General features: G+C 40.7%; 2 protein-coding genes across 2 annotated transcripts in view; one reads left to right on the forward strand and one right to left on the reverse strand.

The window, feature by feature from the left end:
• FRMD7 (FERM domain containing 7) overlaps positions 1-23,868 on the forward strand; it is a 61,199-nt gene extending 37,331 nt beyond the window's left edge. Inside the window, exons 4-12 of the mRNA XM_005700325.2 lie at positions 355-433; positions 3,704-3,801; positions 13,266-13,380; positions 13,928-14,075; positions 18,034-18,129; positions 19,453-19,616; positions 20,984-21,052; positions 21,171-21,246; positions 22,314-23,868. Of these exons, the coding sequence (XP_005700382.1) occupies positions 355-433; positions 3,704-3,801; positions 13,266-13,380; positions 13,928-14,075; positions 18,034-18,129; positions 19,453-19,616; positions 20,984-21,052; positions 21,171-21,246; positions 22,314-23,408 (1,940 nt within the window). The 3' untranslated portion in view covers positions 23,409-23,868. The remainder of the gene's footprint in view (positions 1-354; positions 434-3,703; positions 3,802-13,265; positions 13,381-13,927; positions 14,076-18,033; positions 18,130-19,452; positions 19,617-20,983; positions 21,053-21,170; positions 21,247-22,313) is intronic.
• A 1,486-nt stretch (positions 23,869-25,354) lies between these two features.
• STK26 (serine/threonine protein kinase 26) overlaps positions 25,355-27,235 on the reverse strand; it is a 72,536-nt gene continuing 70,655 nt past the window's right edge. The window contains exon 12 of the mRNA XM_018044258.1: positions 25,355-27,131. Coding sequence (XP_017899747.1) covers positions 27,107-27,131 — 25 coding nt within the window. The 3' untranslated portion in view covers positions 25,355-27,106. The remainder of the gene's footprint in view (positions 27,132-27,235) is intronic.

Below are 27,235 nucleotides of genomic sequence, written 5' to 3' on the forward strand. Positions count from 1 at the left end.
GCCAGGAATGCAGAATCCCAAGTAGCAAGTGGTATATTTTTCTAAATGCAACACTTCTTAAGAGAGGACATAGTAGGCCCCAAACGGGGCACATTTTTACAAAAAGAAACTCAGAGAGAGAGGGGATTTAGGAAGAGGGGCACGAGGACTTTCCTAATTGCTGTCCACATAGAGGCACCGTTCAGAAATAGCAGCATTTCACAATTGTGAAAAATTGAAATTTCAATGAAAAGTCCATGGGAAGGAGTGATGAGGAGAGGAGGGGAGGGGAGAGGGGAGTGTCTGTGTGTGTGTGTGTGTTTCTGAAGACATGTAACTGTTGAAATAAAACTTATGGAGATATTGTGTTTTAAGATCCTAAGGAAGTTGTTTTCAAATTTATGGTGAAATTTTTCCCAGTGGACCCTGGACATCTGCGAGAAGAGCTTACAAGGTATAGTACTTGTATGATGCATGATGTTATTTAATCATTATCCTTTTATCAGGGAACAGGCTTCTAGCCTTCTTTGGAAGGCTTGGATCCCAGTCTCATTCTGGGAGATAGTGAGGAGTTGGTGAGCAGGAGGGCCTGGCTGGTCCCCAAAGTGTTAATCTTTCAAAGGTTAGGGACTTGAGGGAGAAGGAGGGGCGGTGTTCTAACAGTGATAACCAGCCTGGGTGCCCACTTGGGGGATATGCCATTAAGTGCTACAACAGTAAGAATGTTTGCCTTCATTGCGCCTGTGCTCCAATCAGAGGGCAGCTTGACAGCACAAGTATGATGCCAGCTAAGTTCCCTGCATATTGAAAATGTGTGTGTGTGTGTGTGTGTGTGTGTGTATCCCATAGGTAGGAAGTGATAATGACTCACAAAACCTTTCTAAAGTAGAAAAGTAAAAATATAAAAATAAATTGTGATAAATTATTTATTTTGTACAATTATAAATGATTGACATTCAAGTATAATATTAATAATTGCTATTATTAATTTTATACAAGTAAAATATTTGTATACTTGTAAAAATTTAAAAGGTATAAAGTATGAAATGTTAAGTGAGTTGAGTTGAAGTCATTCAGTCGTGTCTGACTCTTTGTGACCCCATGGACTGTCCATGTGTCCCCGTGTCTCAGTCCATGGGATTTTCCAGGCAAGAGTGCTGGAGTGGGTTGCCATTTCCTTCTCCAGGGGATCTTCCTGACCTAGGGATCGAACCTGGGTCTCCCACATTGGAGGCAGACGCTTTACCATCTGAGCTACCAGGGAAGCCCCATGAAATGTTAAAGTATTTTTATATTTGTAAAAATGCCCTTTAAAATGACAGTGTAAACTTACTTCTTCGAAAACACCTTGTCAACATAGAAAAAAAAAATGAAAGTGTCACTTGCTAGGTTGTGTCCAGCTTTTTGTGACCCCATGGACTGTGGCTCTCCAGGCTCCTCTGTCTGTGGAATTCTCCAGGAAAAAATACTGGAATGGGTTGACATGTCCTTATTCAAAGGACCTTCCTGACCCAGGGATCAAACCTGGGTCTCCTGCATTGCCGGCAGATTCTTTACCATCTGAGCCACCAGGGAAACATTCTCCTAAACCTTACTCTGCTTTCTAGACTTTAGACTCCAGACTTTTACACATAAAAAGGATGTAAGGAAACGGGTCCTGGGAACTAGAGTGACTTGACCAAGGTCATGGGATGTTAGAGGGTATTTCACCTGAAATATTCCCCAACATCATTCATGGCCAGTTTTTCTTTACCTCTCTTGTACAGGGAGCTTCTTTTCTGAGGGGTTTTTGTAGAAGTCAGTCTTTTCACATATCAGTCTCTCTCTCTAAATCCTCTCCAAATTTGTGAGTTTTAGGCCCCTTTCCCACATAACTTGGTATCTCTATCAGTTTGCCTTTGCTTACCCATTTCAGTCCAGTCTCAAATTGTAACCAATTCTGATGGAGATAAACTTTTTCTTGGAAAAAAAAAAAAAGAATGAGAGAATCAATGTGATGATAAATGATTCATCAGCTGTTCAGAGGAAGGATTTGGTATTTGCAGCAGGCAGCTGCCTCCTTAACAGCAAGGAATGTGTCAAATGAGAAGTTTACTTTCTTTCTTGTTAGGAGTAAAATGAAATTCACTTCCCCTTTAGCAATTGAGGCTGATTATTCTCATTTACATCTATATTTGAAAGTAGGCAATGGCAAAATTTAGACTTCCTTTATTTTTTCCCCATTGGTCCATTTGAGAATACTTAACTGTAGTTGACTTTACAAGGAAGCGTTGTTTGAGGCCAATACCTGAGTTTCTCAGAGTGGCATTCAAATATAACTTTTCTAATTGAATCATTTCTACTCCTTTAGGGGAGCATCACTTTTCACTTTCATAATGAACCCTTTTGTGAAGTGAATAATCATCTACTAATTTATCTGTTTTCTCCCAGTCTGTATTTTCATCTACCACCTGTAGTTAATTTTGATTCACCACATTGCCTTCAAGTCTTAACTGGTTTTAAAACATCTAGCTAGAACGTTATTTAGAAAATTATCAATTACATCTTATATAGGGAAATGCACACAGTAGATACTCAATAAATGTTTTAATGTCTAAAATAAAATATTGGAAACAGTTTTGGACCAAGAAGGGACACAGTCAGCAGTAGAATCTTAATTATACACATCTTTTTGAAAGTAGATTGCCTTTGATAAGGGCTTGAAAGTATGGAACAAATGCTCTTTGCCTGTTCGGCAAAGCTCTGGATGCCAACATGCACTTTCTGGGTCCCTGATTATCAGTAGGGGGCTTCCCAGGTGGCGCTAGTGGTAAAGAGTGCCAGTGCATGAGATGCAAGAGCCACAGGTTCAATCCCTGGGTCAGAAAGATCCCCTGGAGGAGCGCACGGTAATCCACTCCAGTATTCTTGCTGGGAAATCCCATGGACAGAGGAGCTTGGCAGGCTACAGCCCATGGGGTCACAAAGAATCAGACACGACTGAAGACACTTAGCATGAATGATTAAAGCTGGGGAAAAGGGCAGTCTGGCTTCATTCCATTTGGGACACAATAATTCCATACCTGCTCTGTGCAAAGGGCTGGGCTGGGCCCTGGTGATACAGAGACGGGGGGTCCACGTGAAGGGGCAGAAGCATGTCCTCAAGTTGATTTCTGAAACACCGTCTTTTGGGTAGGAGCCAGCCTAAACTGGATGGCAGACCTGAGATCTGGCCACAGTTTCACTCTTTCGGGGTGATAGGACTTTGCCAAGATCACCTAACCTCTGTCTTTCCATAACTGGAACACTGGGTGATGATGCCAACTTTCTAACTTGTTACCATAGTGAGGACGGGAGAGCATTTTGTGAACAGAGCAGCCCTGGCCTCCTGCACAGGCGTATTCTTGCTGAATCTCCCTTTCTCTCTGGCGGGGTATGTGGCTTTGCTACGTGGCAGAAACCACCAGAGGATGGCTGGCCAACTCCCTTGAGTTGGCGGGAGGACTTGGCCAGGGTGATTCCTAACGGCTGAAAGGCCTGCCAAAGCGCTGGCTCAGCCGAGTCGTGGTCTAGCTGCTGGTTAGGGGCTGAAGCGAAGCCTATGCCTTACTCACCACCCCCAACAGGCATCTCCCTGACTGGGGGCACCGTGTCTTTCTTGAAACATCTTGGGTCTGGGCGAAGGGAAATGCTTCTGTCTTGTTCCTGTTTCTTTCTCAAGAGATGTCCCCCCATTTCTTTGCAGGTACCTTTTTACTCTGCAAATAAAGAAGGATTTGGCTCTGGGAAGGCTGCCATGCAGTGACAACTGTACAGCGTTGATGGTGTCCCACATCTTACAATGTAAGTAGCAAATGTCGGCTTTGGGGCCTGTCAGTCAGCTAGAGAACCCAGCAAAGGAGCTGAGCACCCTCAACGTCCCCACCATTGTGCTGGGACCTTTCTGTGGAGGAGACAAAGCAGGGATGAGATAGATGAAAATGACATGGTGCAGTAGAAAGGGGCTGGTCACTGTAGTCACTGAGATTTGGATGCAAATCCTATCTCTGCATTCTAACTGTTGTAGCCTGGAGTGAAGTACCCTTGTCTGTCTCTGCCTGAGTTCCCTAGTCTTTAAAATAGTGACAAGAATGCCTTCTCAGAGTGCTTGTGTAGATTAAAAGTAAATGCTGCTTTCCTTCTATCTCCGTTTAACCTTGCCCTCCCACTGCCCTCAGCTTGCTCACCAGGAGCTGGTCTGGACTAATCCAGGCAGGGACTTGCTAGGCAGGCCCCCTACTCCTTCTGCTTCCCCCAGGTGCCATTTGTGGTACGTGCTTTCTGTGGCACACTGTCACATTTAATGTGATTTCCATGTTGCTCTTTATCATGATTCCAGAGAACAAAGCGCAGAGTCCAGCAGGTGGAGAGAGGCTAAAAGGGAAAAAGGCCCCAGGCGTCTATTAGAGTTCCCCATATCCTAGCAGCCAAGCCGGTGGACGAGGCTAAGTAAGGAAGGCAGGGAAAAGGAGACCCAGGGAACAGCGGGGCCTTGCCTGGGAGGGGGTGAAGCTGGGCAGGTCAGCCTGTTCCTCATCCCCAAGGGTAGGGTTGAGGCAGCTGGAAATAATCATTATGATTAATTTCATGTGTATAATCTATAATATTTGTTCAAAGGAGAATAGGCTGTTCCTTCCTATTCCTGGAGGATCATAACTTCATCTTTTTGGTTTCATTTTTTGACCTTTATCCATTGCCTCCCTGACAGTCCAGAAATGGTCAATTTCTGACTTCAGTGGGAACTCCAGGGTAAAGGGCTTGGATAGAGACAGTGTCTGAGTCATTGTTTACCAAGTGACTCGTAACTGAGATAGAGTGACAGCCCAGGATCTCAGGAAGGCAGTGAACAGTGAGAGCAATAGTTAATCAGAGAAGGCTTATGGAGGAGGTGGCTTCTGTGCTGCGCTTTAAAGGGATGCATAGGAATTGGATATGTAATGATAAGCAGAGAAAAAAGCAGAAAAAAAGGGGGGGGGGAGGCCAGTGATGGTACAAGAAGGAAGTATATACAGAGGATACAGCTTAAGTACAGCTTGAGCATAGGGTCAGATTAAGGGAGGTGGCCAAAAACTAGGCATCATTTTGAAGGGCCTTGAATGCCAAGGACACTAACTCCATGTCCAGTATTGTGCTTGGGGTGGGGTCGGGAGATGGGGTATGGCAAATGGAGAAAACAGTATTGGAAGACTTATCCTTCTCTACTTTATCCACCTGCTAAATCAGCAGTCAGAAGATTGGGGCTCCCCAGACAGCCTTTGATGGGGGAGCCCAATTTCATTCTTAATGGTTCAGCATTATGGATTTGAGCACTCCCTAGTGGCCATTTCAGGCACAGCGCAGAGCACTTCAGATTTTCTAGAGGGCGTTTTGTTTGCCAATAGAAGCTCTTTCCACAGAAAAAAGCTGAAGTTTCAAGGAGTCAGCTCTTCACAATCCATGCAGGTCAGATTATTTCACTGGATGCTGAGGCAGTGTGCAGAACCCAACCAAGCTGCTCATTCATTTGCTTCTTTAATATTTATGTCCCAGGCATTCAAGGGCCTCCACATTCTGACCTTGTCATCTGCTTAAATCTCTCTTACACACCCCTCTGGCTCTAGCCAGACTTCCTCCCAAACACAATTTGTGCATTCCAAACAAGCCTTCCATTTATGAATACCCTTAGTAACTCTTCTTTGTCATTCATTCAGCAAAAATTTATTGAGTACCTACCACCTGCCAGGTACTACTATAGGCACAGGGGACATAGCAGTGAAATAAACGACAAAAATCCTTGCTTTCATGTAGCTCACATTTTGGCAGTGGGAGACAATCAGACCAAAATAAGGAAATATATAATGTATTAATATGTTTGTCGGTGATAAGTACACCGGAGGCCATGAAATAGGGAAGGGAGCGAAGGAAATTCAAGGGGCAGGTACTGAATTTTTTTAAAAGGTGGTCAGGTTAGGCTTCACTGTGAAGGTAACAGCTGAACAAAGACCTGGAGGAAGGAAAAGACCAAGCCATGCAGAAATTGGGTGGAAGAGAGTTTCAGGCAGAGAGCATCCAGTGCAAAGGGCCTGAGAGGGGAACATGCTGGGAATATACAAGACATATTAAGTAGGCTTTATGGCTGGCTGGAACTGAGGGAAAAAGGGAGACAGTAATCATGGAGAGTCTTAAAAGTGTATTAAAATTGACTTCCCTGGCAGTCCAGTGGCTAAGACACTGCGCTCCCAATGCAGGGGGCCCGGGTTCGATCCCTGGTCAGGAAACTAGATCCCACATGCTGCAACTAAAGATCCTGCATGCTGCAACTGAGACCCAGTGTAGGCAAATAAATATATAAAAATAAAATCTTTTAAAAAAGCATATTCAAGACATACGATATGACTCTAAATGTGATGGGAAGCCATTAGAGCATTTGAAGCAGAGGAGTGAAATGATCCGAATTAGGTTTGAACTACATCATGCTGGCTGCAGTGGTGAAAACAGAAACTTGTAGCAAGTCAGAAATAAGCCATAGTGATCTAATGTAAAGTATAATGAATGTAGACTGTAATAGTGTATTATAATTATGTAATGTGATGAATATCGCTACAACTGCAATCATATTGCCACCTATAAGTGTATCCCAATGTTATAGTCAAATTTATTCAATTGAAAGAAGAGAGAAAATAGACCTTATGAAGGATGGTAGAAGTGGGGAGACTAGATAACAGGCGATGGCAGGACAGAGAGAGGATGGTAGTTTGGACCAGCGTGCTCACAGTGAAGGTGCGGATGCTCTGTGCTGCCTTCTATCATTAATGATATTTACCTATTTGTATGTCATAGGTCTCTTCCTAGATTGTCAAGAGAAAAACAAGCATCGTCTTATGTGTTCTATGTTTTCCTTAGAGTCAGCATAGGGCCTGTGCTAAATATTCAGAAAGAATGGTGTGTGATGTGTGTGTGTGTCTAATTTATTTTTTAAAAACAGCTCAATCGTGGTATAATTTGCATACCATAAAATTAACTCGTTTGGAAGCCTATAACTCAACGTTTTTTTTTGTAAATTTACAGAGTTGTGCAACCTTTACCACAACTCAGTTTTCAAACATTTCCATCATGCCAAAAGAGATCTCTCATGACCGTTTGCCCATGCTCACCCAGCAACCACTAATTGATTTTCTGTTTCGGTGGATTTGCCTTTTCTGGACATTTCATGGAATCACAATGATAAAATATGTGGTCTTCGGCATTCGGCTTTTCTTAACAAGCATAATGTTTTGGACATTCATGCACGTTCTAACATGAATCACAGCAGTCTGTTCCTTTCTGCTGCTGAGTAGTATTCCATTTTATGGGTGTACCACATTTTGTTTATCCCTGGTCAGGGATGTCTGGACTGTTTCCAGTTAAGCTATTATGAATAATATTATGAATATTCATGTACATGTCTTTGTGTGGACACATTTGTTCATTTCTCTTGGGCAGATTCCTAAGAATGTAATTGTCTCACCTGAAGGTAAATTTTTTGGGCTTCCCTGGTGGCTCAGAGGTTAAAGCGTCTGCCTGCAATGCGGGAGACCTGGGTCTGATCCCTGGGTTGGGAAGATCCCCTGGAGAAGGAAATGGCAACCCACTCCAGTACTCTTGCCTGGAGAATCCCATGGACGGAGGAGCCTGGTGGGTTACAGTCCACGTGGTCACAAGGAGTCGGACACGACTGAGCGACTTCACTCACTCAAGGTAAATTTAGGGCTTCCCAGGTGGCGCTGCTACCGCTGCTGCTGCTGAAGTCGCTTCAGTCGTGTCCGACTCTGTGCGACCGCATAGACATAGACGGCAGCCCACCAGGCTCCCCCGTCCCTGGGATTCTCCAGGCAAGAACACTGGAGTGGTTTGCCATTTCCTTCTCCAATGTATGAAAGTGAAAAGTGAAAGTGAAGTCGCTCAGTGTTCCAGTCTTAGCGACCCCATGGACTGCAGCCTACCAGGCTCCTCCGTCCATGGGATTTTCCAGGCAAGGGTACTGGAGTGGGGTGCCATTGCCTTCTCCGCCAGGTGGCGCTAGTGGTAAAGAATCCACCTGCCAATGCAGGAGACGTAAGAGACGTGGGTTTGATCCCTGGATAGGGAATATCCTCTGGAGGAAGGCATGGCAATCCACTCCAGTACTCTAGCCTGAGAATCCCATGCATGGTCAGAGGAGCCTGGTGCGCTGCAGTCCATGGAGTCGCAAAGAGGCAGACATGACTTAGTACCTGAGCATGCGTGCATAATGACTGTTAATACTGAGTACCTTCTCATCTGTTTTGTTAACCCTGCCTATGTTTTCTTTGGTATCTTTTGCCAATTTTAAAATATGTTGTCTTATTGGACTTTAAGATATTTTTATATATTCTTATAAAAATCCTTTATGAGCTATGTAATTTGTGAAACTTTCTTCCAATCTGTGGCTTGACTTCATTTTCTTTGTGTATGCAAGTGCATTCTCTCTCTCTCTCTCTTTTTTAAAATAATGAATGTGTTTTTATTTCTCTAACAATTTAAAAACTGTGAACATTTTGTGATTCAGCCACAGCCTTTGCTTCCGGGTGACTCCTTCATTGGGTTTCAATGTCTTTTTATATAACAGACTCCTGTTCTGGAAGGCAAGTTAGCTTTTCATCATTATTTTTGTCTACATAACATCCAAAGACAAATTCCACAGGGACAAGTATATGTACCCAGTGGTCGTGCACAACCTGAAGTAAATTCATTATCAATGCTGCAGCCTTAGAGCCAACAAAAACCCCATGACCAAGGGCACCAGCCGCTGGTGGCAGCTTCTTTTTTTAAATTGAAGTATGGTTGATTTATAATGCTGTGTTACTTTCAGGTGCACAGCAAAGTGATTCAGATATACGTTGTTGTTGCTGAGTTGCTAAGTCCTATCTAGCTCTTTGCGACCCCATGGACTGCGGCATGCCAGGCCTCCCTGTCCCTTACTATCTCCTAGAGTTTGCCCAAGTTCATGTCCATTGAGTTGGTGATGCCATCCAACCATCTCATCCTCTGCTGCCTTCTTCTCCTTTTGCTTTCAACCCTTCCCAGCATCAGGGTCTTTTCCAATGAGTCAGCTGTTCACATATATACATACATATGTACTATATATATATATATATATATGCACACATATAGATATATACTCATATAAATACTTGTTCAGATTATTTTCTAAGTCACTATAAGATATTGAATATAGTTCCCTATGCTTTAAGTAGGTCCTTGTTGTTTATCTAATATATATATATATATATATATATATAAATGGAAGTTCAGTTCATTTCAGTCACTCAGTCATGTCCGACTCTTTGTGACCCCATGAATTGCAGCATGCCAGGCCTACCTGTCCATCACCAACTCCCGGAGTTCACTCAAACTCACGTCCATTGAGTCGGTGATGTCATCCAGCCATCTCATCCTCTGTCGTCCCCTTCTCTTCCTGCCCCCAATCCCTCCCAGCATCAGAGTCTTATCCAATGAGTCAGCTCTTCGCATGAGGTGGTCAAAGTACTGGAGCTTCAGCTTTAGCGTCATTCCTTCCAAAGAACACCCAGGACTGATCTCCTTTAGGATGGACTGGTTGGATCTCCTTGCAGTCCAAGGGACTCTCAAGAGTCTTCTCCAACACCACAGTTCAAAAGCATCAATTCTTCAGTGCTCAGCTTTCTTCACAGTCCAACTCTCACATCCATCCATGACTACTGGAAAAACGATAGCCTTGACTAGACAGAACTTTGTTGGCAAAGTAATATCTCTGCTTTTCAATATGCTGTCTGGGTTGGTCATAACTTTTCTTCCAAGGAGTAAGCGTAATCTCATACTTCCCAGTTATCCATCCCTCCTCCCAACTCCTAATTTCTTTAATTCTGTCTTCTGGAGTGTGAGAGTTTTTAATTTTGGTGGGCTTTCACTTTCTTAAGATGTTTTAGTCCATCATGTTTTTTGGTGTTTTATCTAAGAACTTTTTGCCTAACCTAAAATCAAAAGAACTTTTCTCTCAGTTTTCTTCCAGAACTGTTTTAGGTTTATCCCTTGGGTTTAGGCCTATGATCCATTTTGAATTTTTTTGTATGTTTGTATGGCATATGATTGTGAGGTAGGAATTCAACTTCATTTTTTTTCTTTTCTTTTTTTTTTTTTTTTGCTTGAGGATGTCCATTTCTATTTGTTGAAAACACAATTATTTCTGCATTGAATTATCTTGTCATCTTTGTAAAAGAAACAACTGGCCATAAATGTAAGGGCTTATTTCTAGATTCTCAACTACATTCTACTGATCCATGTGTGCTTATGCCATTAGCACACTTTATCATTTACTGTAGCTTTGTATCAGCTTTGAAATAGAGAAGTATATATTCTCCAGCTTTGTTCTTTTTCCACATTGTTTCAGTTGTTTTGCATCCTGTGCATTTCCCAGTTCATTTCAAGATCACTTGTTTCTACCCCCAAATTTGGTGGGACTTACACTGAATTTATAGATCAGTTTTGACAGAATTACCGTCTTATAAATATTGAGTCTTCTAATCCTTGAATCTGAAATGTTTCTCCATTTATATAGACCTTTGAAACATTTCAGCAATGTTTTGTAATTTTCAGCCCACAAGTTTTACACATCTTTTGTTAAATTTATTGGTCTTTTATTCTTTATGTACAATTGTAAATGGAATTGTTTTTCTAGTTTTCTTTCTTCATTGTGCTTTGCCAATACATACAAATCCAAAGACTTTGTATATTGAGCTTCTATCTTGCTACCTTGCTGAACTCATCTATTACTTCTAGTAGCTTTTTGTAGATACCTTAGGATTTTTTAAACATAGGACCATGTTGATTACAAGGAAAGACAGTTTTATCTCTTCTTTTTCAGTGAAAATTCTTTATATTCTTCTTCTTGTCTGATTGCACTGACTAGAATCACTGGTAGAATGTTGGACAGAAGTGGCAAGAGCAGATATTTTTGTCTTTTTCCTGGTTTTAGGGGGAAGCACTGTTTCTTACCATTTAGTATAATTGTGATGTTAGCTGTAGGCTTTCCATAAATAACTTGGTCAGGTTGAAGACGTTTTCTTCAGTTTTTTGTTTGTTGAATGTTTTTTTATCATGAATTGATGTTGGATTTTGCTGTATCTATTGAGATGATAATGAGTTTTTTTGGTCCTTTATTCTGTTAACATAGCATGTTACATTAATTAACCTTCACACGTTGAACTGATCTTTCACTCCTAGAATAAATCCCACTTACTCATGATGTATAATTCTTTTTATATGTTGCTGGATTCAGTTGACTAGTATCTTGTTGAGGATTTTTTCCCCTCTGTAATCATGAGAGATATTAATCTGCAGTTTTCTTGTGATGTCTGTGTCTGGTGTTCGTATCAGAGTAATACTGGCCCATGAACGAATTGGTAAGTGTTCCTCAATCTATTTTCTGGAAGAATCTGAAAAATTGGTATTTGTATCTTATTTGAATATGTGATAGAATTAACTAGTGAAACCATATGGGTGGCCCTGATTAAATTTGAACGCGATTCATACATTTTTCAATGCGGGCAAAACAGAAATAGGTAAAAGAGCCATTGATTTCGTCTTTTAAAAAAAGCTTGTTATATGGAGATTTTCATTCCAATGTGGTTTTTTAAATATACAAGCATGCCTCATCTGTCTAAAAATGAGCATGCCATCTGTCTAAAACACAATAGAAAACCAAGACAAAAGAAAAATAACTTTCTAGTACTCAAAATTGATGCCCCATGTCCATGAATTTTACTCAATAGGAGAGCACCACATTATTCCATGGAGAGTCTATTTATTCTTATAGTTCATAACATCCTAATAGGTTTGTATATCTGGATTAGCTTTTTTTTTTCATTTAAAATGTGAATTTTAATTGTAAAAACTGTTTTGGGTTCCTATTTTATGGTAGATTAGAAGTCATTATTTGGAACCAAGTAGAGACTTCTTCAGGGGAAGTCAATGACAAGGAAGTGATTCTTATGGCTCTGACAGAGAGTGGAAAGGCCTAAAAATTATAAATAATGTGTAAGAATTCAAAAACCAAAACAGGAGACTTCTCTGGAGGTCCTGTGGTTAAGACTCTGGGCTTCCACTGCAGGGGGCATGGGTTCAATCCCTGATCAGGGAACTAAGATCCCACATGCTGCGTGGTGCAGCCAATAAATAAATAAACAACAATGTCAGGCCATTTATTGTAGGGGCGGTAAATATTTGCCTCAATTGCATTTGTAGGCACAGTGTTATAATAGACATTTATAACAATAAATTGGATACATTTAGAACAGAATGTTATGACCAGAAATAAATTTCCAGTGATTTGGAAAAACAAGAATGATTTCCAGAATGATTCACCTACTGGGGATTCCACATAGTGGGGTTTTACTAGATTCCCAATGTACAGAGTGATGAATGGCTGTGGCTGGCTTACATTGTAGTTGGCATTTATAGTCTCCTTTCTTAATAATGTCTGATCAGTGCAGAGTGAGGTTAGGCGGCTGTCTTAGTTGGCTAGGATTACCATAACAAACAACAACAGACTAGGCGACTTAAATGACAGAAATTTATTTTCTCACAGTTCTGGAGGCTAGACATCAAAGATTGAAGAGTCAGCAGTTTTAGTTTCTTTGGAGGCCTCCCACCTTGCCTTGCAGGTGGCTGCCTTCCTGACGAATCCTCACGCAGTCCTTCCTCTTGTACTTGCATTCTTGGTGTCTGGCTGTGTGTCCAAATTTCCTCTTCTCAGAAGGACACCAGTCAAATTGGGTTAGGGCCCACTCTACTGCCCCATTTTAACATAATAATTCCTTTATATACCCTGTCTTTAAACACAGTCATATTCCAAGGTACTGGGGTACTGGGGGTTTAGGACTTCAACATACGACTTTGAAAGGGAGGACACAATTCAACTCACAACAGGGACTGATCAAGAATAGAAGAGATCATAAACAGAATGTGGGAGAAGAAAATAACATTCATCTATGATCCTGGAGCCTCTAAGACCTATACCGTGTCTGTGACTTCCTATGTTGAGACTTCATAAAAGCCCACTGCTTTATTTGAAAAAGAACCAGTTAGTTCTTCCCTAAAACAAAACAAATATGCATCAAGTATGCGGTGGGAGGTTTAGGGCTGCATTGGCCGCCAAGAAAGGGCTGTTTGGGGGCAATCAGAGCGTCTGTTGGGTGCTCCGTTGCTTAACTCATCAATGGTAATGTGAAAGATGTCACTTTTCTGTCGTGCAGCAGAACTGGGAGACTTTCATGAAGAAACAGATAGGAAACACTTGGCACAAACCCGGTACTTACCGAACCAAGATGATTTAGAGAGCAAGATCGTGCACTTCCATCAGAAGCACATGTAAGTTCTCTCACTGGCACCTGTTTCCACCTGTTCCACTGGCAGGAAAGACTGAAGCCAGGGACAGACACTTAAAAGCAAGCTTTTAAGTCAGAGAAGCTTCACTTTAGTTCAGTTCAGCCGCTCAGTCGTGCCCAACTCTTCCACCCCAAGGACTGCAGCACGCCAGGCTTCCCTGTCCATCACCAACTTCCAGAGCTTGCTCAAACTCATGTCCATTGAGTTGGTGATACCAATCCTCTGTTGTTCCCTTCTCCTCCTGCCTTCAATTTTTCCCAGCATCGGGGTCTTTTCCAATGAGTCAGTTCTTTGCATCAGGTGGCCAGAGTATTGGAGCTTCAGCTTCAGCATCAGCCCTTCCAATGAATATTCAGGACTGATTTCCTTTAGGATGGACTGGTTGGATCTCCTTGCAGTCCAAGGGACTCTCAAGAGTCTTTCTTGACACCACAGGCTCAAGAAAACATTGAGTTCCTCTTGGAACTCTCGGGGTGGAGGTGTCATTCTTGCTGCATTTATTAGGCTCATAAATTCTTTCCCCTTGCAGTGGCAGGAGCCCAGCTGAATCTGACATTCTGCTACTGGACATAGCGAGGAAGCTGGACATGTATGGCATCAGGCCACACCCCGCCAGTGATGGTGAAGGGATGCAGATCCACCTGGCTGTTGCTCACATGGGTGTACTGGTGTTACGGGTAACAGCTCCTTTCCTTTAAAGTCCTCAGCTTTGGGGGGTTATCTTGGCTCAAACTTGAGTGTCCATTCCCAAGGTGACCCCTCCCCTCAATTTTACCACCAGCCAGAAAGGGAGGCAGTGCTTGGAAGAGTTTGAGGTAAGTTCCCTCCCCTTGATGAGCTGTTTCCTTTTGCAACCTAGAACTGACTGTTTTCTCAGAAGCTCACGTGTTAGATCAAGCCAGCATGGTGGAGAGAGGAAGTCAAGAGGCTCTTCAGAACTTTTAGACCCTACAGAAGAATACAGATTTCGGCATCCTAAAAGCCCAGGCTATGATATAAAGTGCATTCAGCCTGTCCAAATCCGCCAGAAACAACCCAAAGAGTTTCTCATTCAGTTACAAGTTGGAGGTGCCCAGTGCCCACAAGTAGGGCATTAGCGCCCAACCCTGCAAGAAATCTTTACTGTTAAGAGGCTCATCCTTTCCCCAAGATTCTGTTTTCCAGGTTAGAAACCAACTCAGGGCTCTCTGTCCTCCATCATCATTAATCCTCACGCCTAGGAATGTGGCCAGAGGCTATTTTCAACAGTTTTTCAGTCTGTTTAGAATATCTGTGAATATTCAGTGAATTCAGATCCAAGTTAAAGTTTAAGAACCTTCAGAATGATAGGCAGATACCTGGACAAGTTTGGGAGTGAACCCCTTGTGAGAAAGCAAGGGATGGCTTTGGACCCACTGACCTCTAGGACCGAATTATAGCACTGAAATAAGTCACAAAGCAGGTCAGGTACAGACTTGGCTACAAAAATCTTCACTTTTTATTTGGTTGTAAAACTTTACAGCATGTGACTCACATTGATGACCAGAAGACCCAATGGATCACAGGCATACCTGTTCACCCAGGAGGGAATTTTTACCCAGGCCACTCTAACTCTGATTCATTTTCTTTTTAAAGATAAGCAACAAGGATATATTATACAGCTCTAAGAAATATAACCACTATCCTGTAATAACTATTTAAGCTTTTTATTTAATATTGAAGTATAGTTGATCAACAATGTGTTAGTTTCAGGTATACAAAGGGATTCAGTTTTACATATACATGGATCATTCTTGCTGATCCTGATTCTTGCTATTTCCTGTTGCATGAGAGAAGTTGGTGAGGGTAGGGGGCCAAGATCATCATGTTAGCTGTGATCTCTTTCAGTGTGGCTACTTCTGCGGACAGTTGGGAACAATACAGATGGTCTATTTTGTCCCACATGAAATCTAGTCAAAGAATATTCATGTATTGAGTGCCTTCCACATGTTCTTCATTGTATTATTTTCTTAAAAATGTTTTATTGAGCTGTAATTTGCATACCATGAAATTCATCTGTTTTAATGGTACAAGTCAATGAGTTTGAGTATATTTATAGTTGGGAAGCAATCCATTCATCTTTCCATCAGTATATTTATTGTACATCCACTCTGTGCCAGGCACTAGAGGTACAGAGGTAAATAGGAATGATCCTGACTTCATGGAACTTAAATTCTAATAGGAAGACAGTTAAGCAAGTAATTATAAAAAACTGTGACATACTTTGTGCTAGAAGAAACATAGGCTGATACGGTAACACATGTGAAAGGGACTTAGCATTTAAGCGAGCCCAAAGGGATAAGGTTGGCAGATGAAGGAGGGTGTTCCAGGGAAAGGGCACATGGGCAAAGGCCCTGAAAAGGATAAAGGATGACATAATTAAGAAGCTAACATTAAGCATGACACATGGCTCCTGTCATTAAGATAGTCACAATTTATTTTGAAAGACCAGAGAAATAATGGTCAATATCAGAAAAGAAATAATCAAAAGCTAATCTATCATATTTACTTTAGTTGTACAAGTAGTACACACAACAGAATCACGTGGTATGTGGTTACCTGTAGAGAATGGTTAGATGGGGACAGAGACAGGAGCGACAGTGGTGGGAGTGAGACTTCTCAATATATTTATTTTTCTACCTCCTTTGATTTTGGACCATGTGAATAAAAACCAAAAGAGTTAATTTGTTCGGGTAGTCCAGGAGAGCTAAAGGAGTTCAGAGGAGTTGGAAATGTGTGTGGGCTGTGACAGTGATATAGAATATCCTAGACGAGGCGCTACCAGAGCTGGCAAGAAGGCTTGACCATGGGGAAGTCATTCTGGTAGGAGAATGAGGAGACCTATGGGGGCAGTGGGAGAGGTACAGAGTTGGATGGAAAGGTGTTTTCTGGGAGTAATGGGATCAAAGTCATCGTCAATATAAGGGCGAGAAAATCCAGCCAAAAGTTTCGAGTTGATTCAGGCAGTGAGTGAGGAGCTATTGAAGTCTTAGAATAAATGAGGTGGCAGGATAAATGGGATTTTTTTAAGCAGTTCAGTCTGGAAATATAGGAAGGGGTGAGCTTAGAGAAGCTATTCAGTTCAGTTCAGTTCATTCCAGTCACTCAGTCGTGTCTGACTCTGTGACCACATGGACTGCAGCACGCCAGGCCTCCCTGTCCATCACTAACTCCTGGAGCTGCTCAAACTCATGTGCATCGAGTCAGTGATGCCATCCAGCCATCTCATCCTCTGCCGTCCCCTTCTCCTCCTGCCCCCAATCCCTCCCAGGATCAGGGTCTTTTCCAGTGAGAAGCTATTGAAGTGCAGGTTTCCCCTGCTTCAAAAGTAGAGCGTTCCTATGAAACCTTTCCTAGCTGACATGGTGTAAAGTGAAGAAGCATTAACCTAAGGACACATCTTCCTAATGGATGCACAAGATAAATCAAGATAAAGTACTGGCTGGATCCTGAGCTGCTGAGTAGCGTGTAGTTCCTGGGGAAGGAGCATAGAGATGCCACTCTTACTGCTTGGCACGTGCACTAGTTTATAACACCTTGATGCAAAACAAATGCTGATTTTTATTTTTGCCTTTATTTTTTTGTAAGAGCAAAATTCCTCTTTGGATTTCTTTCAGTTAGTGAAAACAGGTAATAATGTGGGTTTTTCATGTAATAAAAGCAAAGTGGCACAAAGCAAACTTTTGAAAAGCAGGGGACCCCTCAGTTCAGTTCAGTCCCTCCATTGTGTCTGACTCTTTGTGACCCTGTGGACTGCAGCACACCAGGTTTCCCTGTCCATCACCAACTCCCAGAGCTTACTCAAACTCATGTGCATCGAGTCAGTGATGCCATCCAACCATCTCATCCTCTGTCATCCCCTTCTCCTCCTGCCTTCAATTTTTCCCAGCATCGGGGTCTTTTCTAATGAGTCAGTTCTTTGCATCAGGTGGCCGAAGTATTGGAGCTTCAGCTTCAGCATCAGTCGTTCCAATGAATACCCAGGACTGATTTCCTTTAGGATGGACTGGTTTGATCTCCTTGCAGTCCAAGGGACTCTCAAGAGACTTCTCCAACACCGTAGTTTAAAAGCATCAATTCTTCAGCGCTCAGTTTCTTTATAGTCCAACTCTTACATCCATATATGACTACTGGAAAAACCATAGCTTTGACTAGATGGACCTTAGTTGCCAAAGTAGTTTTTTCTGACTTCCCTATCCTGGTTAGAAACCTTTCCCTTCTTATTTGCATTTCAGGGCAGTTTTGTGTCCCACCTAGAATGCCTTCTGTGGCCATAGTAAAGTGAAGTCGCTCAGTCGTGTCTGACTCTTTGTGACCCCATGGACTGTAGCCCACTAGGCTCCTCCATCCATGGAATTTTCTAGGCAAGAGTACTGGAGTGGGTTGCCATTTCCTTCTCCAGGGGATCTTCCTGACTCAGGGATCGAACCAGGTTCTCCCGCATTGCAGGCAGACGCTTTACCGTCTGAGCCACCTAATACAACTGGATCAGTCTATACAAGAGATAGATCAAGGATAGCCCTGTTCATGTGATGCATTTTCCAACAGGTTCACATTGTCTTACAAACCAGCCTGTGCTGCTATTCATCCTGAAATCTGCCATGTGTTTTGTTATAGGGAAATACAAAGATCAATACTTTCAACTGGGCTAAAATCCGAAAATTAAGTTTTAAGAGAAAGCATTTTCTCATCAAACTTCATGCCAACATCTTGGTAAGTAGCTTTTGAATAAATTCTTTTACTTTCTACTCACTTGAGATTTCTTGGTTGTTTCTGCAAATGATTGGATTGTGAGTGGTGAAAACTGGCTGGCCCCAACCAGTGATGTGCTTCTTCTTTTGCCTCTATATAAATAAACCGGAGCTTTGGTCAGATTTTCACTAAAGGCAAAACACTAAGAAATCCTATTGGCAGTTCTGAATGAGTAAAGCGATAGGAAAATGGGGTGACTGGGATGAAAGGCAAGTCTCCTTAGATATCATTTTTCAGGGATTTGATAAGTCAAATGAGGGAGCCCAGATCTAAGACTGTGTCCATATTAATTCAGTTATTTGCTTGATTTTATAAAGTATTTTCATCTTTCCTGAAGCCAAAAAAAAAAAAAAATTGAACACCTACTATGTGCCAAATAACTGAACACCTACTCTTTCCCAAAGCAGGATGTGGGGATTGGGTATATATTAAGCCAAAGAAGCAATTATTGGGCAAGGCTGCATTGTACAGGTGAGACAAAAGGGGCTAGAAAGACTTTTTATGACTATAAAGGAAATGGAAGATATGTATCAGCTACTTTTTTGACCTAAAGATAATTCATGCTCCGGATCTTAACCTTAGATAAAAATATTCATGTGAGCAATTTAGAAGACTGAATCCAGTGTGAAGCTTGTGGAGAATCCCAGGGCTGTATCCAGAGACCTGGAGAGGAATGGGAGAAGGGGAGGAGCAAAGTGTATTGCGGGTATATAGTGAGTCAGGGGATGGGGCAAACTTTAAGGTCTGTAGGACCAAGCTCCTCTGCAGCAGATTAGGAGAAGCTAAATGAACATCACAGAGCATCATAGAACAAGGCAGCATAAAGAGGGAGAAATGTTTCTAGCTGGTATGTTATAAAGACTCGTGTATATGCAGTCATCCTATAAAAGGTAAAAAAAAAAATCTCCTCCCTCCCCCTTTCCTGTTGGTCATTTATAACTTCTTGTCACCTTGAAAGGGTGCCCTTTGATGTTCATTTTAACCTAATTTACAACTTCATAAAATGTTCCTGGCAGAGAAGAGGGGGTAAAAGGGGGTGTGAGGTGAGGAGGGTGTGCAGAGTAAGCTTGCTTCATAGAGAAGGCTCTGTTTTTGAGCAGTAGCCCTGTCTGTTCCTCGGAAGGTTGCCAATCATTTGATTTCAGTAGGTGTGAAGCCTAAAGGGAGCCAAGTGGAAAATCAGAAGCTGGATGTGGACCCTGGACCAATAGTTTGGCAGGCATTGGGCTTTGGTCTTTGATATTCTTGAAGGATGTTTTGCTTGATGGAAATTGGTTTATACAGGTGTTGTGCAAAGATACTTTGGAGTTCACCATGGCCAGCCGAGATGCCTGCAAAGCTTTCTGGAAAACCTGTGTGGAGTACCACGCTTTCTTCAGACTTTCTGAAGAGCCCAAATCAAAGCCCAAAACCCTGCTCTGCAGCAAGGGTTCCAGTTTCCGCTACAGGTAATTAAATATTGCACATAAGCAAACTAAACACGCAACTTCTTTTCAATAACAGGGAAGGCAGTAGGAACAGCTTGAATTCTAGAAGCAATAATCCATTTCAATCACATAAAGGATGATATCCTTAACTGGTCATTTTCTGTGTAACTCATTAAGTCAATATTTTCTAACAGAGAGGCAGGGGAAGGAGTACACCCCACTTACGGGATTAGATCAGAATTTCTGCAAGGATAGAGGGGCATATACTGTGGAGAAAATGTAGTCAATGAACCTATTGTTTTCCTTATGTGCAACTTACATGCTAGCCATGGGAGGGCTAGTTCAACAACATCCTTTTGGTTATGGTTAGGCAAAAGATAGGGTGAGAAAGCCCTGTAGGGCCTAAGGGATTAAAGAGGTTGAGCAATATGGTAGTAGAGGCTCCATACTACACGTTAACACCTTGGAGAAAAGGAAGCGAGGTTGAAATAAGAACTTGTTTTTACTTGAACCCACCAGCCTAGGAATTCTTTGAAAGACACTTTCAAACTCTTAGCTAAGATAAAAATTCTAATTCAATGCTTCCTGTAAAGGATTTTTCAAGTAGTAGAAGCCTGCCTCAGTAAAAAGTGGGATTTTTACAATGTACATATTTTTATGGAATTGTTCCAAAATATATTCTACAAATCTCTGTCTTCTTAAACAGATGATACTAAGCATGTTTCGCCCTTTTCCTAATGACCTGAGTTATTATAAACAGAGCTTATTATCCTCTGCCAGCAGCTGTGGTACAGCAGCGACCTCAGGGTGGGGGTAGCATGTCAGAGCCTGCACCATAGTGATGAATGGCCCTGACTTTGGGGGTTTTATTATGCTCATGATTTCTTTTTTGGTTCCTGTGTTTCTCCCAGCAGTCGGCTGGTTTTCTTTGCTAGTGTATGTCTGACTGGAGCAACTTTCTTCTACTGTTTAGTTAGGTGTTTTTCTCCTGTCATGGGTTGGGAAACCAGACACATACCCTCAATAGAAACTATGTGTAAATTTGGAGGAAGGGGAAAGGCCTTTAAGGGAAAGTATATTAGTTTTCAAGGCCAGAGTTTGTACCTGTTAAATAGCCCTGATCAGGTGCTTTTAAAAATTTTCTGTGTTCTGAGTAGTTGAGATTGCTCTGCCTGATTCTTGGATGAGTATTATTAACATGCTGGTCTGGCACGCTCCAGTCCATGGGGTCGCAAAAAATCGTACACAGCAACGTGCTCAGAGATACATGACATACGTCACTCCTCCAGACTCTTTTGATTTCAACAACAAATGATGCTTTTGAGTTTTAGTATCCTACTGGCTTATGAAGAGCATTCATAAAATAGTTTACCTCATTTTTCTCACAGTGGAAGAACCCAAAGGCAACTTTTGGAATATGGGAAAAAAGGGAGGTTGAAGAGCTTGCCATTTGAAAGGTAACCTGGTTTTGTTTCTCTCTGTGATGGTAATTTTTTAAGTTGAATTTAGACTGTTAGAGGGATCCTGTATTCACATGAAGACTATTTCAATTCTTTCTCTGTTTGGGGATTTCAGGAAACATTACCCATCTCAGTACCATGAACGACAGTGCAGGTCCTCCCCAGACCTCCTCTCTGATGTGTCAAAACAAGTAAGGTTTTTTGAAAATTTCTTCTTCTTTACGTAAGTGTAATGCATCCACATTTCAAATGCTTCCAAGAATGGATTGTGCCAGAATCTCCCAGTATGTAAAAAGGTGTAAAAAGATTACTGTGATCAAATAGGCTAACTTCCTGGAGTCTGTCAGCTAAAGATCTCCAGCCAATAGAAGATTGTTGGGTACATTGTGGTGTGTACTGTATGGACTGACAAGATCTGGGCAACCTGTATTGCTAACATCTTGCAAAATGCAGATCCAAATGAATTTCTATGGCTTTCTATTTCTGAAACTAAAAGCTTTGCCTTTTTACCTACGAAAATGTTAAGTCTTAGAGAAGCTATGAGATCTTGGGTTAAGATTTGAAAATACTTTTGCTATGTCATTTTGTTAATTTAAGAACAAAGTGCTATTCTCTTGGAACTGTGAGATGATAGCTTCATTTGAGTTTTATAGTATGAACCATGTTCATTTTTCTTTTGCTCTCCCTTAAAAAAATCTAATTAGAGGTCTCATAAACTCTGTCTTCATTCAAGTCAGAGGCAGTTTTTATCTGAAAGGAATCAGACTTCTAATGCTGGAAGGTACCATCAAATGTTTAATCGTCTCCTGCCATTCACAGCCCTCCTCCCAACCATTTTACAGAAGGGAGGGAGGAGGCTGGAACAGTGAGGTTAGGAGACTTACTTGAGGTCACACAGCAAGTAAAGACAGAGCCAAGCCAAGACCAAAAGGCAGAACTCTTGGCTTGTGAATATAGCTACTCAGCCATACTGCTTGAAGTACAATGCTGGGGCTCAAGTAGATAGAGAATGTCGAGTCTGGGAGTGTGATGGTGTTGAGAAAGAGTAGTGTTATGACTATTTTTCAGCACATATATTGGGATGCGGTCCAAGTTAGAACCTTTTATGTATGTATTTATCAACCCTGGCAGAGAACATGGGCAGAAATGACTTTGTGAAAAACTACCTTTGTGAAATCAAAGGCTGATTTAGATGCCTGTCCCCACCCCAACCAAATGGCTTTTTCCCTTCTTTCACCCGCCTGTCCTTTCTCTCAAGGTGGAAGAGCTGAGACTAGGCTATGGCAGTGGGTACTACAGAACCGTGAATGGAGTGCACGCCTCTGAGCCTGTGCTGGATAGCAGGAGGAGAAATTCCACAGCGGAGGTGACGTTTGCAGCTGAGTTGGAGCATTCCAAACCAGAGGCAGATCCCATATCATTACCTCAGTCCCAAAGCAGTTCCTCTTTCCCTTTTATTTATACAGACCCAGTCTTTACTGCTGACCCTGATCCTGACACTGATCCCAGAGACTACTTTGAGGAAAGGAGTCCTCTAAGCTCCTTCCAAACAAGCTCTAAGTTTGCTGACAATCCCATGAGCACATCTTCTGGCCTTACAAGCAAAGTGAGTCCAGCAAGGCAGCTTACTTACACAGATGTGCCCTGTATTCCTTGTACTGGTCAGCAGGTTGATATTATGCCTCCCCAAGTCTTCTTTTATGTGGACAGACCACCCCAGGTGCCCAGACGGTCTCCAATCATGGCAGAGGGAAGGGAAAGACCACACAGCTATCTACAGCCTACTGCAGTGAAGTCAGCCAAAAGAAGCCCAAGGAACATCAGAATGAAGAGCTTTCAGCAAGACTTTCAGGAACTCCAAGAAGCTAAGGCCAGGACCACTGGCAGGAGCAATGTGAACGTAGATCTAGAAGAGCAGGATCCAACTACAGAAGATGCATTTGCATATAACATTCAAGAGCCAACCCCTAAACGTTCCCAGAGCCAATCAGACATGAAAACGATCCGATTTCCTTTTGGGTCAGAATTTAGACCTTTAGGGCCTTGTCCTGCTCTCAGTCGTAAAGCTGACCTGTTAACATATATGTTTGCAGAGCAGGAGTTTCCAACAGTTTTAATGGATCAGGGAGCTACAGAAAGGTATGTGCCTAGTGAATCCAGTGATTCAGAGTCAGAGATTCTTAAACCAGACTACTACTCTTTGTATGACAAAGGCATACGGTCACCCATGGCCAGAATCCGCTTGTCTTCTGGTAGTCTACAGCTAGATGAAGAAGATGAAGATGTTTCTTTCGATACATCAACTGCTGAAGATAGGACTTTGCAAAAACCATGTAATTACTTTTTAGCCTAAAATGTGAACCCTATGAACATGTCCAGACCAATTCCATGTTACTCACTTAGGTGAAACATAAGGCACTTTCTACAAAAAACCATTTTCTTTATTATTATTCACTAGTATTAAGGGAATCTTCTAAGCTTGGGTACCTAGCTTATGAAAGATCCAGCTACTGCCTCATTCCTCAAGCCTCTCTTCTATTTCCTCTGAATCATTCTGGAACATGCCCTTTCCTCACCAGCCCTGAGGCAGGGTGAGGTGGGTATCTGTCATCTCTATTATACATTTCCCCATAGAGACTTTATAAATGAAGGTCAGGCTTCTCAACACTGAAGAATAGTAAGAACAGTAACAGTATGGACTGGTATACAAAACTGGCTTCTGATATCATTTAGTGATAACAGACTGTGACTGTGTTGATCATTTTGTTCTTAAACAACACTGCAACTAAAGGTTTCAGTCCTCCTTATTTGTGTGGGGCCCAGTAAAAATGGTCCTGTTTTATGTTAAAAGACTTCAATTTTTATAACATATATTAGGGGGAGCGTGGCCCTCTTGTACTTCAGGAACAGAAGGAACATAGATCCTTTCAACAGAATACAAGTTTATAATTAATCTAGGACTTGGCAGAATTCTAAACCTTGGAAATTCATGAACTGATCAGTTTCTAAAACCAGTCATCTGCTGATGAGGACAATATGATGTTTGACTTATTCTCTATTCTTAACTAGCTATAATATGTAGTGAAAGATAAAAGTTAACATGTTGGTCTGTTTATCTAATTTCTTCTGCAAGAATTAATTTTTTTGCCATCTCTTGTTGCATGCATGTAGGCAAGAAAATGAGATGAATAGCATTTTAATAAAGAGTGACGGAAACCCATTTACTTAAAAAACAAGTTGTAAGTATGAACTTCCTTTTGTTTTAATCAATTTCAGAAGTGATTGTCTCTAGCCTATAATTAAGGGAAGGCACAGTTAGAGAACAAGGAAGAGGAGGGAAGCAGGTGAAAATGTATAGTCAGGGATGGAGAAGTGGCAGAAATGGGGTAGCTAAAAAGAAAAAGGATAATACTCCACACTGAGTTAATGAACCAAAATTCTATTCTTGACCCATTCAGGATTTCTCTATTATTCCCCCTTGAAAGGTATAGCATTCTATTTGAGAACTTTATCTTCTTTTTTTATTTTAATGGTAAGTACAACATATTTACAAGATAATATTAGGTAATGACATCAAAGAAATGATGCAATTATACAAGCAAGTTATTTTTATATATGACTGAATAGATAAAAGATAGATGGAATAGTTTTCTTACTCTCCTAGCCCTTACACCAGAAAAATCCCTTTTAATAAACCTCACTCTACTGCTTTTCAACATTCCAGCACTTTCCTTCCTGCTTCTGGAACCAAATCCAATAACTCACAAGTCTACAATAGCTATTTCATAATAAGAATATATGAAGCCCAATCACTTATGTATTAATCATATAGATACTCAAAGCTACATTAAGTTAATCTCTGACCTTTTCTATTGGAAAAACCCAAACTCCTTTATGATTATATGCTGTTTCTCATCTCAACTTCCAGAAATCTTTGCAAAATTTGTTCAAATACAGGGTTCAAATCTGTATAAGATTTCCTAACAAAACTATATTAGGGTGACCATATAATTTACTGTCTAACCTAGTAAGGATATTTTCGAGTGAAAGAGGACTCTATTAATAATTTTGTCAGGACAGGAGGCAGAAATCATGACAGATATTCAAGCAGGACAGAAATCAGATATTCAAATTATAGTCCATTGGAACTATAATCAATGCATAATAAAATTGTAAAGAATATCTTCTAGTTTCCAATGGAAACTCTGATGTTAAAGTTCCAACAATAAATGAAAGGGGAAAGGAGAAATAATTTGAAACAATGAAAATACCATACCCCTCAAGAAAACAAACATTAAGGACCATGAAATTTAAATATTTATTTTTAAATCCCCCCAAAACACTGAAGTATGCTTACCCAGAAACAGTTTACAGGACTAATAACTAAAATGAATAAGCAATACAATTTTCTATTCATAATGCAGCTGTGCTGAAAGTTTCAAATAATCAATTTAAAAATTTGTTGCTTTTACTTTTATAAAAATATTCATTTGACACATGAGTTGCAAAATTATTACCAGGCCTCTACAAATTATAAACGGTGATTGAGTTTCAGTTAGTTAGCAGGTGAAATTTTTCACTGAACTATTACTTCAAAATAAAATGTGTTAAAAGTAATTATTACAGTATAGGCACCAATGAAAACATTTTCTTGGCATATGACACAACAACAACTTATTCAAGTGTCTGTATTATTACAAAAGAGGAGGAGGTAATGGCCACTTTGACTAAAAACTTATTCTTCACTTGAAGAACATCTTCTAACATTTGGCAATTATTGAGCTTTATTAAAATGACTTTTGTGCAAAACCCAAATTGTGCAGATCCAAACAATAAAACATAAACTATCAAAACTAATTAATATCAATAATTCTACAACTACTGAAATACAGCCCCACTTCAGAACTTAGGCAGGCATAATATATATACTGGGCTTAACAGAAAAGGGTATTACCCACGTAACAGTACCATAAATATAACTGAAAATTAACTGTACAATCTAACCTACCTTTGTACGGACAGAAATCATCCGGTACTATGATTATTTTCATATGAATTAGAAAATGCTTATTTAAATACCCTCTCAAAAATGAACAAATGATGCTTACGTATTGGACAGTTATGAAGAACAAAAATGTATAAATAGTTTATAGGACATTTTAAGACCATGACAAAAATATGCTGGTGTAAATTATATTCATACCTGTTGACCAGGTATTTATAATCACATGATAATCAGCTTTTTTTAAGCTCCCCAAATCCACTCATATAATATGCGATTTGAGTTGGTTTTTAAAATGAATCCTTATTCTTCCGGTATTACTGAAAATTCATCCTTGGCTAATTGGTATTGCGTTAACTTCCCAACCATGTTAAATAAGGATCAACCATCTCTTCCGTAAGAGAAAGTAAATACTGCACACAAGAGGTACCTCTGTTGCTACATGTTGCCTCTAAACACTACAGACGCAGGGCTCTCAAATGTAATCATTATTGAGCTGCCTGGAATATCATACCCACTTTGTAGAAACATCAATACTTTTCTAGGTTTCATTTCTAAGAGCTTATCAAAAACTTCTGTCTTAAGAATGTGTAACTTGTTTCTGCTTCCCCACCAATAGTCATTTTTAGAATATGCTGTGTTTAAAACAAACTTTTTGAAGCTTGATGATTATAAAAGTTGAATATTTATGATGACTTTGAACAACCTGTATGTTTCATGACTGTACAGTTAACTAAAGATCAAAACGTGAAAAGTATTCATCCTAGTAACTTAAGTAATAATGATACCTAAAAGCAAAACTGTCTCAACATTTACTAGAATACAGGTGAAACTATAGTATTAAAAGTTACTCCTTACAAAATAATCTCTTTAAAATAGAAAATGATAAACACCATCACAAAATAGTTGAATAGCTTCTTCCAAATCTTCAATGTTGCAAAGATCCAAAAGGCACATGGAGCTCATGAGTTAAGCATTGGTAAGCTTGAAGTAGCTTTGGTGGGTTTCTCTGGGTCCATATGAAATAGAAGCCAATAACGAGAAGTTTCTTAGGGGGATTCATCTGTCGAACACCTATAAAATTAGGAAAAACTTAAATGATGTATAAGTATGTGTGTGTCTATCTTATATCTGTATGAACTCTCCAGTGTAGGAAGTGATTGAGCAGACAAAACTGT

The sequence above is a fragment of the Capra hircus genome, assembly GCF_001704415.2.
Source record: "Capra hircus breed San Clemente chromosome X unlocalized genomic scaffold, ASM170441v1, whole genome shotgun sequence".
Taxonomy (NCBI): Eukaryota; Metazoa; Chordata; class Mammalia; order Artiodactyla; family Bovidae; genus Capra; species Capra hircus.